This window comes from Doryrhamphus excisus, chromosome 1 (genome assembly GCF_030265055.1).
Source record: "Doryrhamphus excisus isolate RoL2022-K1 chromosome 1, RoL_Dexc_1.0, whole genome shotgun sequence".
In the NCBI taxonomy this organism is placed as follows: domain Eukaryota; kingdom Metazoa; phylum Chordata; class Actinopteri; order Syngnathiformes; family Syngnathidae; genus Doryrhamphus; species Doryrhamphus excisus.
Genome location: NC_080466.1, coordinates 36187584 through 36201951, shown reverse-complemented (window position 1 = coordinate 36201951; position 14368 = coordinate 36187584). Strand labels below are relative to the sequence as shown.

The window sequence follows — 14368 nt, the reverse complement described above, 5'->3', positions numbered from 1 at the left end:
GATTAAAAAAAGTGTATAATCCATTGATAATTAATACAAGTTATACTTGACACAGTTAGCACATTTACATGTATATTATATATTACTATTATGTATATTATATTCATCAAATAATTTGCTGCATGTTTTAAAGGAGAAGGAAACGTTAGGTTTATATAAAAAAGTTTTCAGACGGATTAATTCCAAGTATATTATGACATAATTGTATAATAGTACACGTAGCTTCAATTGGACACTTTTAATTTATTAGGTACGTTTTTCATTTAAAATAAACTCCAAAGTCATTTAAATTTTCCATTCTATTTTGATCCAGTCTTTGTCTGCAGTGGAGTGGAATAATTGGCTTGCTTGTCCACAGCTAGGATATGATGATATACTGTATCATAATCTAGACCAGGGTTGGGCAAACTACGGCCCGGGGGCCACATCCGGCCCGCCAAGTGTTTGAATACGGCCCGCCCAATCTTTCCAAAGTATTTCATTTAAACTCAACATACAACCTGGCATCATGGCCTGAGCCAACCTTTTGATGGTTTTATCAATTTCGTTTTTTGACATGGTCTGTTGTTTACAAAGTGCTCCTGAAAAAAGGGACACAAGCACATAATAATAATAATAATAATTATTATTATTATATTATTATAATTATTATTAGAACTATTATGATTATTATAATTATTATATTAATGCTAATTATTATATTAATTATATATAATATTATTGTTATATTTGCATATTTTACATAATAATAATATAATAATGATTATTTTAATTTTAATGTAATTATTATAATATTTTATTATTTTTAAAATATTTAAATATAAATATAAAATAATAAATAATAATAGCAGATTGAATGACAATTTTACAGATACCAGGTGGACTGTTACGTGTAAAATATATAGTCTGCCCCCCCCGTAAATTTTGTCATATCAATGCGGCCCGCGAGTCAAAAAGTTTGCCCACCCCTGATCTAGACAGTTTTATAGACAGACTAGAAACATCTAGCCTTTTGTCCCACACCTTATATTATGTGAAATTATTATAATGTAATGTGATTCCTTAAAACAACTTTTATTAATTATAACCGCATCATTTTTAATATATAATTAACTGCTGGTGAGTATATGTGCCCTGTGATTGGCTAGCGACCGGTCCAGGGTGTGCCCCGCCTCTCACTGGAAGTCAGCTGGGATAGGCTCCAGCATACCCCCGTGACTCCAGTGAAGATAAACGGCAAATAAAACAGATGGATGATTTTAAAGTCTAATATTACATAAACCACAGGATTAAAAACAACATTCAAAATATAAAAGTTTTTAATGCATTTAAATGCATCCATTCGTTTTCATTGCATTTTCAATGCGGGTGGCCAGAACCAGTGTCAGCTGTACTTAATATGTTGTCCACATTTGACACCAAAACCTGATTGATACTGGATAAAGCAGTAGTCTACCCGGGTCATGGAAAGGTCAATCCCTTTTTAATCAAAGTCAGCTAATTATGCAGAGCCAACCCCTTTTAAAAGAAGAAGATGGTAGGGAAAAAAAATAAGATATCGAGTAGGGATGAGCCGGATACTCGTTATAAACACAGGATATCCCTCTTTTCTTCCTCTCTTTAAAATAAATCTCATAATCCATTTCATATAATTAGTGCCACATTCAAATTTCTGCAATGTGGCATACCAAAGATAAATGACCAATTAATGCGGTCAAAAGCCTTCTCCACATCAACAGTACAAACTGCTGCAGAAGGAGAGAGACATTTCGTATGGCGTACAACATGAAATAATGTCCTTGTGTTCTCCGATGAATGTCGGTCTTGCATGAAGCCAGTTTGATCAGTATGCATTATTATTCCAATAACACTTGATAAACACGCAGTTAGGATTTTATTGGCCATTAAAAAAGGATATAGGGTGATAATTACTGGAAATTAATCGGCCCTATGTATTAATGTGACATGAGAAAATTAGAAAGCTGGACAAAATTATTGTTTACCAAATGATGATTGCTACATTTGTAATAACCGAGAGGATAATTAATCACTGAATATTGAATACAATTCTGCATTATAACTATCCGGGGCCAGGAAATAGATTTTTTTTTTCAAATAAATGTACCACTTTTTGAATTTCTTGTCGTGAATTTTTCATGAAAATGTATAGACATTTGACCAATTCTTTAACATATAATAAATAAAATTAATAACATCAAAGCTTTCCTGTTTGCTTGCCATGTTCATGAAATTGCAATCTTGCTCGATTCATTTCATAGTCAACTTTATTATCATTATTATCACTTCATTATTTGCTAACAAGCTTGATCCAGGTATCCTGATTGGATTATTAATACAATCATTTATTTTCCTCAGAATTTTTTTCATTATTCTTGACAAGGGCCCTATCATGCTTTTTCCACTTTTCTGACCTATAAATATATTCTTGTGTTAAACTTTGCCAAAGTTTCAGGTAATAAGATTTGCGCATTTGGAAGTGAGCCCTGAAAGATGTTTGTGAAGGCTCTGAATTCTTGGTTTCAGTGAGTTATCTCTAACAAGGACCTGGGTGACGTCAATGTGATCCGGATATCCTTATATGGGAATGCCCAGATACTCTGTAGGCCTGCCCTCCCCCAAACTCTGCTTTGCTCTGTTTATGGTGTTAGTAACTTAACCACTTTTCAAGTAGCTCCCCAAAGGGTTTATTCATTTATAATAAACCCATCATAAAAGTGGGGTTCGGAAGCTGTCCGGAGGTCCTCTGGAGCTCTTTAGAGTGTGACCAATCACAGTGGAGTGGGCTTGCATGGAGGCGGGCCGTGGGTGGAATATATGAAAGTAGATTGTTTTGGCGGGAAGCACGAAATCGGAGAAAAGTAAACTGAATAGGTGCAGATTCTAGAAGTTTGGAAATCTTTCTGTGCGGTTCTGTTATCGTATGTGGCTGCTCTTTTGGACTCCACAACCAATACAAAAGGCCGAAAATGAGCATAATAGGTCCCCTTTAAACTTGCCATTCTCATAAATTCTCATCTTAAATAACTTAAGTGTGTCCCATATTGTGAAAATGTCAGAGACTGAATCATAATTGTTTTCTATATGATCTGAAATTATTTGTTTCATTTGTAATGAAATTTTCTAATAGCACTTTCTAATAGAGAAATATGAATTTTCCAAAGGACTTTAACAAGGACATTCATTTGAATTGGACATCACTGTCTATCATGCCTCTGAATATTTTCATTGACCCAGATTATTGTATTTTCAAGTCAATTGGCAGTACATTTTTTTGTCAAGGATTCTATCATGGATTTTACCGGTTATGCCACGATCCCCACATTTTTAAAAAAATTCCCACTATCCGTCTCACCAGGTCTCTCTCAACCGTGTTTTGACAACCCACAATGCCCCCCAGCAACCCTAAACATGGTTAAGCAAAGCATCTGCGAAAAGTATATGCTGCTTGTGGACTGTGGCACACATACATAGTAGTTTATAAACTCCTACACTTAAAACCACACCCACAAATGTTGCTTAGATTAACGTCCGCCATCTCCTGGTGTAAAGTATTAACTACATAAGAGACCATTTTTACTCAAATAGCTTGTTAAATTCAAGCAATGTTGCTTGTAACAGTTTTGTGACTTTGGTGCTTAAAGTGTTGAGGACATCCGCTAGAAACTGATAAATTATTGAAAAAGTAGTTCCCTTTTCTTTTACACTTTCCATAAACATGGATTTACTCCATGGGTCAGCAAACTCTACACCAAGTGTAAGACTTCCTTTCTTTTCTCTCGAAAAGTGTTTTCTTCCAATACAGTGAATCTGACCAAAGTCCATGTTATTCACTGCTGCCCATCAATGTAATGATTGGAGGTTAGAAAGGTTTTACTCATATTAACACAAATCAGTATATGGTTCTAAATCTTGAAGATATTGTTTTGTGGGGGATTCTGGCTTTGTATATTTTTCATCAGATTACAGTTTTACCAGTTTAACCGGCACTTCGCAAGTCTCAGACCTCTCCTTGTAGAATCCAGCCGTTCATTATGAAAACGTGGAATTTCAGAAAAGGAAAATTGTTATTCCGAATGTCCTAAATGAGCAGTTCTTATGTTGGAATGGTTCAAATCAGTTGAGAAATGTGTAACGTGTAATAATTGTGGAAAATGTAAGGCCCTTATGGAAAAAAAAATATATTGCAGTATATTGGCAAATATAATGCAATGTATTAGGAAATATATTTCCATATATGGGATCTTATGTTTATATTTTCCAATATAGTGCAATATATGCATAGATCATATGTGTATATATTGATACATATAAAAAAATATCTTGCGATCAAGACCAAAAAAGGACTATATTTTTACATATATAAAATTGCATATAATTTGGGATATATAAACTCATATTATATATTTGGATTTAATATATTTCAATATATTAAAAGCGGCAATCATTTGTATATTCTGCAATATATTGCCATATATTACATTAATATATAATATACTGTATAATATATGTACAAAAATATATTATTCCATGTATTTATAATATATAATGTATAGGAAAATATAATGGAAAAATAATATATTATAATATAATACAATATATTTAAAGTAATATATTGATAAATATATTTTCTTTTCGTAAGGGGGTCCATTGAAAAATGGAGCATTATATTCCATATCTCACCGCACATCCACAGCATCCTCCATGACGGTCATGTCAGTCTTGCATTTGGCAGAAGGGTTGATGGCCAGCTCTGCTGGGGGGATGACAAAGCTTTTACTCAAAGGCAGCCACATTCCTTCTCCTAACGTGTATGTGAATCTGCAAAAGACAAAAATTGCAAATAACATTACTGGTTCTATTGACAACATGTCAGTCAAATATCAACCCAACAGCAAGATGATGTAACTGAAGGCATCATTTGTATGGAAGCAAAAACGGGTGACTGCATACAGTATATTATTTCTCATATTTGTAGAGGGTCTGAAGCTCTGGAATAACACAGCAATATTTATTGAGTTGCTTATTAGCATATTTAGTTTGCGACAAATATACCAAGTTACTTCCCATAGCATTTGTAATGCTAACAGCCTGATAGCAATATTTCCCTAGCTTGTTTTTATTAATAAAGTTGAATTTCAATACAGCATATTCTTTGATAATCAATAAAACTGTGATATTTATTGAGTTACTTATTAGAATATTTCGTTTTTGTGACAAATATACCAAGTTACTTCCCATAGCATTTGTAAGGCTAACAGCCTGATAGCAATATTTCCCTAGCTTGTTTTTATTAATAAAGTTGAATTTCAATACAGCATATTCTTTGATAATCAATAAAACTGTGATATTTATTGAGTTGCTTATTAGCATATTTAGTTTTTGTGACAAATATACCAAGTTACTTCCCATAGCATTTGTAAGGCTGATAGCCTGATAGCGATATTTCCCTAGCTTGTTTTTTTTATTAATAATGTTGAATTTCAATACTTGACAATATTAAAGCCTTACAATTGTTAAATAGATTTAAAATGAGTAAATCATAAAGGCATACAGTATATTATTGTATCATTGTAAAAGATAAGCTTGTCACATGCTGATTTGACTTTCTGCCATTTTTGTTTACATGTAGCTAGCTTGGCGCTACAAGTGGCTAATACATTCACGGCATCACAATTTAATGTATTTAAAGTGTCATGTTTTTCTCGTCTTGTTTTCAAAACACTAATTGTGGGTCAAAGTTTTGTGCCTTAGATGACTTGAAGTCATGTTACAAATAACTACAATTATTATTGTTACTGCAACAACTTGTACAATGAATTTAAGGTACAACAGAAAACAGTTTGTGCTCTCCCCTGCAATTTAATTGCTTTGCTTTGTTTGCTTGTCTGTGGTGTGCATTTGACCAGATTCTGCAGGTCAGAATACACCTCCAGTCAAGACGATCTGGAAACACTCGGATTTAAGAGTGAACAGGCTATTACGTCCAAGTTTCTCTACTCATACAAAACACCAGCTGAGATAACAATGGCTTCAGGAGCTCTGTGGATTGTCCTAACCACAAAGACGCTGTGGAAGCGCAGAGCTAGTGTACTAGCATGTCCATGAAAACCACCGAACAGGCTACCACTTCTGAGTTTTATTCTAACAAAAGCAAGATCCCTTGCAAAAAAAGAAAAAAAAAAGATTAACTCAGTTACAAACGACATGCAAAGCAGGGAGCAAATAACTAAACCCCTCCAATCTTCTAACAAAAAGAAAAAGAAAAACTACTCTTCAGTGACTTTAGTAATCGAACAATGATATTTGAACCGTTACCTTTCAAGCGCTGCTAAATTTGTTAGAGCGGTGTTTTGTTGATCTACTTATCACCGACTAACCAAATTCACACTAAACTGATACATAAATAAATTAAGGACAAGGGAACAGCATTCCAATAGAGGACTGTTTAAGAAATGAAAGATTAAACCCTGAGTAAATTAACATTTAATGATCATCCACTCAATTACTTTGTTATTTGTTTCCAAGTCAAGTTAATTAGGATTTAAGTGTTGGGGTTTAGAAAACTCACTATTAAGGACAAATTCCAGAAAAAAAAGACAATAGAGTCTTACAAAGGAACTGCACACTCTACAATAATATTGAGTTTTTCATATAATATGACTTTTGATATGCGATAATACATGAATCACAATACACAAAGACCCGCAAAATGCACTCACCATACCTGAGAAAGAATATCTGACGTTTATTTGTTTTTGTATTCTACCCAGAAGCCAGAAAAAGTGCGATAATACCAAAAGTGTATATTCATGCAGCGACACATCCCACAATCAGAACATTAAATGTCTGACGTGATCATCAATGTGTGATTCGGAAGAGCTTATGGAAAAAAAAACAAGGACAGGTCGCATCTCGCCGGGACATGGAATGCCTGGACCTGCAATTCACAGCGGAGCATGAAGCTTCTGGAATGAGACTGAGAACGTCCAAATCTAAGGTCATAGTTCTCAGCTGGAAAAACTAACAAAAATAAATGCACCCTTTCAGGTTGGGAGCGAGGTCTTGCCCCAGGTGGAGGGGATCAAACATCTTGATAAGAACATAGGCGCTGCGTTTTTCAGTGATGTGGTCGCTGGACTGCATTGTGGTGGTAAAGAGGCCGAGGAGTCTGGGCTTTAATTCTGAGACCACTCAGATCCAGGAGGCACCACACTTTCGTAATGTCAATGGCGTGACAAATTGACCACACTGCTTTTTAACTCAGAGTTTATAAATACAAAATAATGGCAGACAAAATCGACAAATCAATTTGATGCTAGCTGCAAAAACAAAAATCTCAGAACAGATTTAACATCAATACTGCTAACACAGGACAATGGTTTTTCATGCTTAAAATAAAATTATGGTGGATGTAACACACAGAACACATGTGTGATATTTTTATAAAATACTGTTAATTAATGTGAAAGATGTGTGACATTACCTATAGAATATGTTAAGTTGTTCATGCTAAATATATTCTTAACTTGACTCTTGTCTGTGTTGCACAAAAGTACTTATAATTGAATAAAAGAGCATATATTCTTTGATAATCAATAAAACTGCAATATTTATTGAGTTGCTTATTAGCATATTTTTTTGTGACAAATATAACAAGTTACTTCCCATAGCATTTGTCAGGCTAACAGCCTGATAGCAATATTTCCCTAGCTTGTTTTTTTATTATTAATAATGTTGAATTTCAATACTTGACACACCCTATTAAAGCATTACAATTGTTAAATAGATTTAAAATGAGTGAATCGGGGGTGCTGGAGCCTATCCCAGCTGTCTTCAGGCGAGGCGGGGTACACCCTGGACTGGTGGCCAGCCAATCACAGGGCACATATAGACAAACAACCATTCACACTCACATTCATACCCATGGACAATTTAACCTATCATGTTTTTGGAATGGGGGAGGAAATCATTTTTTCATTGATCTTATGTAATATTCTAATTTTCTTAGACGCTGCATTTTGGACTTTCATGATCTATAAGCAAGACAAATGTTTGAATTGTGTCACTCTGTGTGTAAAGCACCTGTATAATATAATATATAGGTTTCACATTCTGAAATAAATAATGAACTTTTTCACCTGGATGTACCTGTATTACTCTAAAATATCAAATTAAATTTCGGGTTTTGCAAAATAGTACATATTGTAATTGTGTACTAATAGACACAGTGCTATTGAACTGCATACTGTAGATTAGATAAAAGGAGGCTTGACATGTTAGACTTTTAATTGTTCTCACCAACTTTGTTATTAAATGACCAGTTTTGCAATGTTTTCAGTTCATGTCCGACTAGTTGTTGAAAAACATTGAATAAATAAGTCATAAAAAAATGCAATGAAATATAAAAAGAAATCACACAATGACACAGCATATCTTGAAAAAATCCTAACTGTTTCTAAAATGCATCACTTAGGGACTTGGTCAAGCACAAAAAGGTATAGAACACTTTTTACAAACACTTTTTACCTCATTTAAAAGCTTCTTATGGGTAGAAAAAGAAGAAATAAAATGCAAAGTTGGCAGCTTGCCACCTCCATGTGGTTTACTCTTAAGTGGCAGGGTACAATTATTTGTTGAAATGCTCTTAGCTCTTTCCCAAATTGATTTGGAAACTAAACTGTTTTCTGAAACAGGTCATGTCAGCTGTCATGTCAATAGTTTCATAACGTAGGAGGTTGTGAATATACATTTTTTACAATGTCATGTCAAACCATGTAAGCAGCTGCAATACCTCAATTCCCTGTTATTGGAATTGTAAGTGGGGGGGACCACAGCACGTGTTAACAGCCACTTAAACCCTTTTTTAATAGAGAAGACCGATGTAAAAGTCAGTAAAAATCATTCAGGTCATCGTCGGCCTTTTGCTTGCCACCGCCTGGGGAGGGCGGATGTTTCCTGTAGTCAGTCATGGTTTAACAAGCCTTTTCCACACAGTTGCTGGGTCAAAGACAGACATTTTCTGTATTTCTTCTTTCAGTTTCTGAATGCAGACCTTTGCAGCTTGGACACCCTGGTTTAAAATGTTTAAAATTTCAGGCCTGCCTATGGGTACGGCCCCCCTCCTGGAAGCATTTTCCTTGGCTGAATGGAGGTGCCTGAGTTTTCCCTGTTTGTTGTTGTACTGAATGTTTTTGTCTGTACATCCTCACATAAACGGATGTATGATGTTAAAGTGTCCGGGTTTGGTAAAAGGTTGTGTTGCTGTTGGAGAGAAGCAGCAATTCATCAATCAGGAGGGTCAACGTTGGCAAGACGGGAACGCAGTTGAGGGCACTAACACGATTTTAAACAGTTTTCCTTCTAAAAACCCCATGGAGATCTGCTGCTGCATTCACTAAAATCTCTATAAACATCTCTGGTTCAGTGAACACACTAGAGAAACGTTTGTTGTTTTCCGTATGTATGTGACCAGCAGGAACTTAAATCCATCGTAATTGGGCTGTTCAGATTGTGATTCAGATTCTCCAGTCCAGGTTGTATCCCACCTCTTGCCCAAAGACAGTTGGGATAGGTTCCATTGTGCTCTTGTGATCCGAATGAGGACAACTCTGAATAGTCCCAACAATGAGAATATTCATAGTCACAATCTTAACAACATCAGAAACTGGACAACTAGAGAGAAAGTAACCGAGGCAGCCATCTTGGATCTATTCTAATCGTGCAAGCCTCTACAATCCCGCTCTTATAATGCCAACTGCTCCAGACACAACAGTGATAAGTGAATTCCTGTGAAGTAGGATTCTTCCTTTACACATGACCTACGTATTTTCGTAGAAAACCTGTTGATGACCTTCTAAATGCATTTTAAACAATATTAGCACCCCCAGATATAAAATAACAGTGCTATAGTTAAATGTGGGTAATACCCAATATAGCAGATATAATCAGAGAAAATAATCCCTAAGAAACAAATAACACTTGTCATGTGTGTTGCCATAAATGTGTTCCGGATGTGTAAAGGACAGAAACTGCACATCAGGGGTTCAGAGTTGCGATTTTGCTTGAATGGGTTTTTGCTACAACAGTGGTATTATATTATTATTATTATTATTATTATTAGGGATGTCCAATAATAATAATCGGTATTGATTATTATATAAGCATAAAAATGTGATATCGGGTGATAATGCTATTGGGATCTTCCATTAAGAGCATGGAGCGTAAACATCGCCAAAGGTTCAAATTTTAAATTTTGCTGAGACTGCAAAATAACAATACTGTGCTGTTCTGTGCATGAGAGGTAATGCTTTAATTCTATTGGAAATTGGAATCGGAAAGTGTAATTTGTTGAGTTTTTAATAATATACACCATTCCTAGACGCAATTATAAATGTAGACTTGCTTAACACACAAATGTTATACTAGCCACAAATAAAAAAATGAACAGAAGCCAATACAAATCAGACAAAAATGGTTCTGTTATGTGAAACATGAACACATTTATTTCCCATGGTGAGCTTTTTAGTGGAAAGCTTTATCATGATATACATGATGTAATCACACATTGAGAATTGTTTCACATAACGACTGTAAATGATGAGTACAATTCAGTGCAGTTTTTGCTTTGAGTTACATTTGGTTAGCATGGATGCATTGGCCACACCAACTAAACAACTCGAAATGTTGAACTTTTGGCTGGAACCTCACTCAATCCAACAGACAATCGTTTACCCCGTCTGCTGTGTACATGAAACAATAGTTATCTCATTTGTAATGTCCGTAGACCAATTATATACAATCTTAATAATGACTGATGCACTGACTGGTCAGTGCCACTGATATGCTAAAAGCATAAGAACTATAAACTCATGCATATCAGAGCAAGAGAAAATGTGGACCTTCTACATTTCCTAAACAACCATGAACAAGTGAAGGTAAGAGTGAGACAGAACTTTTCACTACTATACAAACCAGACATTCGGAATGATCAATTTTTTCCTGCCTGCAAAATTGACTTTTCTTATGTGTGCCTTACCTGAAAATACGATCAGAAGGTTGCTCTCCCATGACGAGATCAAAACCACGCTGGAAGATGGTGTAAGGCCAAGGACTGTGATGATAAAAGAATGGATCAGAGGAGAAGAAAAAGCGAGATATCGAGTGGCTGCAAATACTTTAGGATTTCTTTGGTATGAATGATCAAGATGGTATAAACAAAGCAGTCCATGTAACTCCTGTTAAATTACAAATAAACACATTTCCATATAAGATTGGAGTAAGAAGTATGGATCTGTAGGTGAGTAACAAGTAGAAGTAGATAGCAGTCAGTAGTAGTCCAAAAAGAACAAGACGATATTTTAACATAAAATTTAAAAATTGTACAATGAAAAGAACATTTATATTGAGTCCCAAAAGAATGCAGGTTGATTTCCCCACAAAGTGACACTAAATGATAATATTCAACACTTCTTGAGACCAAATAAACCACTGGGTGGGGTGGATATGTTTGAGGTGAATGTGAATGCTTTATTATTGATCTCCCTACCCTCCAGATTTCTTGGCTTCCTTTTTTTTTTTGACTGATCATGAGCAAGCAGGAACCAAAAGTAGGTGGCAATGTTAACTTACCCCTGATTGGGCCCCCACTCACTCCGGATGCAAAGGTGCTGGTGGACCGGGTCCTTCATGTATCCATTGAGGCAAAGGCATTCTCCTGTCAAAAGGAAGTACAGTCATTCAGTCATTTATCAATACTGTCCAGCAGTTTCTTCATGTCATTTATATTTAATCCGGAGCTTAGACTGAATTTTTTTAATGGTACAAGTATTATTTATTATAAATTTATAATTTATTTTATAAAACAATTTTTATATATATATATTTTAAATTTACTTTAGTTTTATTATTATTTGTTTCATTAGGTTGTATCTGTCTGACTTCCTGTTCCTGCTGCCAAATGTATGTTTTTATTGACCAATGAACAGTTAATATCATGCTCCAAGATGTCTGCCCAGGAATAAGATGTGTGGCATGACCAAAGAAAGGAATCAATGCTGTGCTGTTGATGAGGTACATTTGTGTTTACCTTTTATATATTATTTTAAGGACTGAATCTTGCATTGGTTGATTTAATTTTTTTTGTACCTCGTGTGACTGTACAGTTTTTTGATTTTTTTCCCCCACATTTATACTTTTTTATTTACAATATATTGCGCAACTGCAGGGTCTTGAGACACATGCTAACTCACAAACTAGAGAGCTAGCGACCTAAACGGTAGCCTTCAAGTTATTTCCTTTAAACGTAAATAGCCAAAAACTTACCACTTCCACACGGATAGGGAGGATAACTAACAGTTATTTAACCTTTGACTGTACAGTTAATACATTTATTTTTGTTTGGTTGTTTTTTTTTTTCATCTGCAATGACCCAAATGTCTAAAACGTGAGTCGGTTGTAAAAATATCTGTATATATGTGTAACAAACTCTTCATATAAACAACAAAATAAATGTAGTCACTCTCTGCAGTGAAATGGATGTTCAGGCTTTGATTGATTGATGAGCTTTTTTTCCACCAGTAGAAAAGTGGTTGCATGTTTTTTAAAGCGCCTACAAATGACAAACTTATGGTGAGCATTACAATCGTAAATGGGGTTTTACTTGACTAATGTTAACCATTTTGATACAGTTTGACGTCAACTAAATTGAAAGGTTTGTGTGGCTGTGTCACATTTTCCTTTCCTTTCCACAAGGTCAAATAGTACGATTTCACTTGAATATTCCCAAGATTGTCGTAACAACACAGCCATCACAAGCACGGATGTCAAACTTGGGGCTGAAGATCATTTTATCTCCAAAAGGGGGATGCTGCCATAAGTCATTGGCTATTTGCCTCATTGTTATAAAATGTTGGTGGTATCTAAAAAATGAATGCCATTCTTCCTTCCATAGCATTTTGACCGCAAGGCAAGGGGGAGCAACAAATGTCATTCATGTGATGGAATCATTAAAACAGTGGCATCTATTGATTATCTTATTAGCATTTTTCTGGCAGTTCATCATAAAAGCTTGATACCTGTCAATCACAAGGTACACAAAGACAGATTCATACATATTGGCAATTGAGGCTCTACAATTAATTAATTAAGTGGACGATATACTCACATCCACCGTAATTAATGGAATGACTAATGTTGAATTGTATATGAAACACAAAACATGGTGTCCATGAAAAAAAAAAACATTCCAGCAAATTGCAATCTCAATTCTAAGCAAAAAAAAAAAAAAAAAAAAGGTGGCTGACATTTCTGCCAGAATGGTGCAGCATAACAGCCTAGTTACGTGTTCAAGCATCCAGCATCTTTCAAGGTCTTGCAGAAGCAGCACAGATGTTTCCACAGCCCATCTCAGCTCTCATCAGTATCTTTTCTAGCAGAAAAGAGGATTGGACTTAAGCTATCTATAGCAGCTCGGCAATCTCCCTACAGCTCCTGCACATGTGCACACAAGCCATGCCGACAAGCAGGCAGACTTCCGCCGTGGTATTATCACAAATACGCTTTGGGAAAATGTGCTAAATATCAAAACAGATTTCAAATTGCCGGCTTGGAATATTGAGAAGTTGGTTTTGGCCATGTGTACAAGTATAACATATTCTCACGACACGGTCAACTTTGAGATGTAGCTTTTCTCAGTCATGGAAAGGTCACATTAACGAGGATGCCACAGAGAGTTAGGCTCCTAAATCATGAATGCAAAATAAGACGCTTCTGCCTCGTTAAATGTGCTTTTCTCCCTGCAATTACAATAGGTTGGACAATTACTGTCAGCTCAAATACAACTAAAATGTCCAATCATTGATATGATGTGTACAAGTACTGTACGGTACATTTTGTTTATGATCTAGTGGTCAGCAACCTTCAGCCCCCCCCCTTGTTGCTGTTCCTATGCTGACTCTAGTATAATTTATTTTTTGATGTGCATTTTTAAATGTGCATTCCGTGAATGCATCTACACTGCATTCTGACTGCTGATTGAATGACCAAGCGAAGGGGAAGGAGACGTCTTGAGAGTGTGCTGCCCCCACGGAAAATTATCATAACTATGGATTTATCCCTAAAAATAAACATGTTAGCAGAAAAGGTTTAATGATGAATGGACATGTTATTTTGCTTATTATATGTTGCAAGAAATTAGCAAACAACAGAAAATGTCAAGATGAATGCCATTTTCAAAACAAGCACTCAGCTTTCTCTGAAAAAAAACCCAACTGCAGACGGGCGTAAGGTAGCAATTTTGGAACTACTACGGAAGGTTGAGAAGAGCAAACATAATTTAAGGAGTGGATGA

At 35.3% G+C, this 14368-nt stretch overlaps 1 protein-coding gene across 5 annotated transcripts in view; it reads right to left on the bottom strand.

The window, feature by feature from the left end:
* The window catches only part of astn1 (astrotactin 1), a 256497-nt gene that overhangs the window by 162814 nt on the left and 79315 nt on the right, over nucleotides 1-14368 (bottom strand). For all 5 annotated transcript variants that reach the window (XM_058065280.1, XM_058065284.1, XM_058065285.1 and 2 more), the window contains 3 exons: nucleotides 11650-11734; nucleotides 11057-11131; nucleotides 4702-4839 (listed from right to left, as the gene is read on the bottom strand). In XM_058065280.1, the coding sequence (XP_057921263.1) occupies nucleotides 4702-4839; nucleotides 11057-11131; nucleotides 11650-11734 (298 nt within the window). The remainder of the gene's footprint in view (nucleotides 1-4701; nucleotides 4840-11056; nucleotides 11132-11649; nucleotides 11735-14368) is intronic.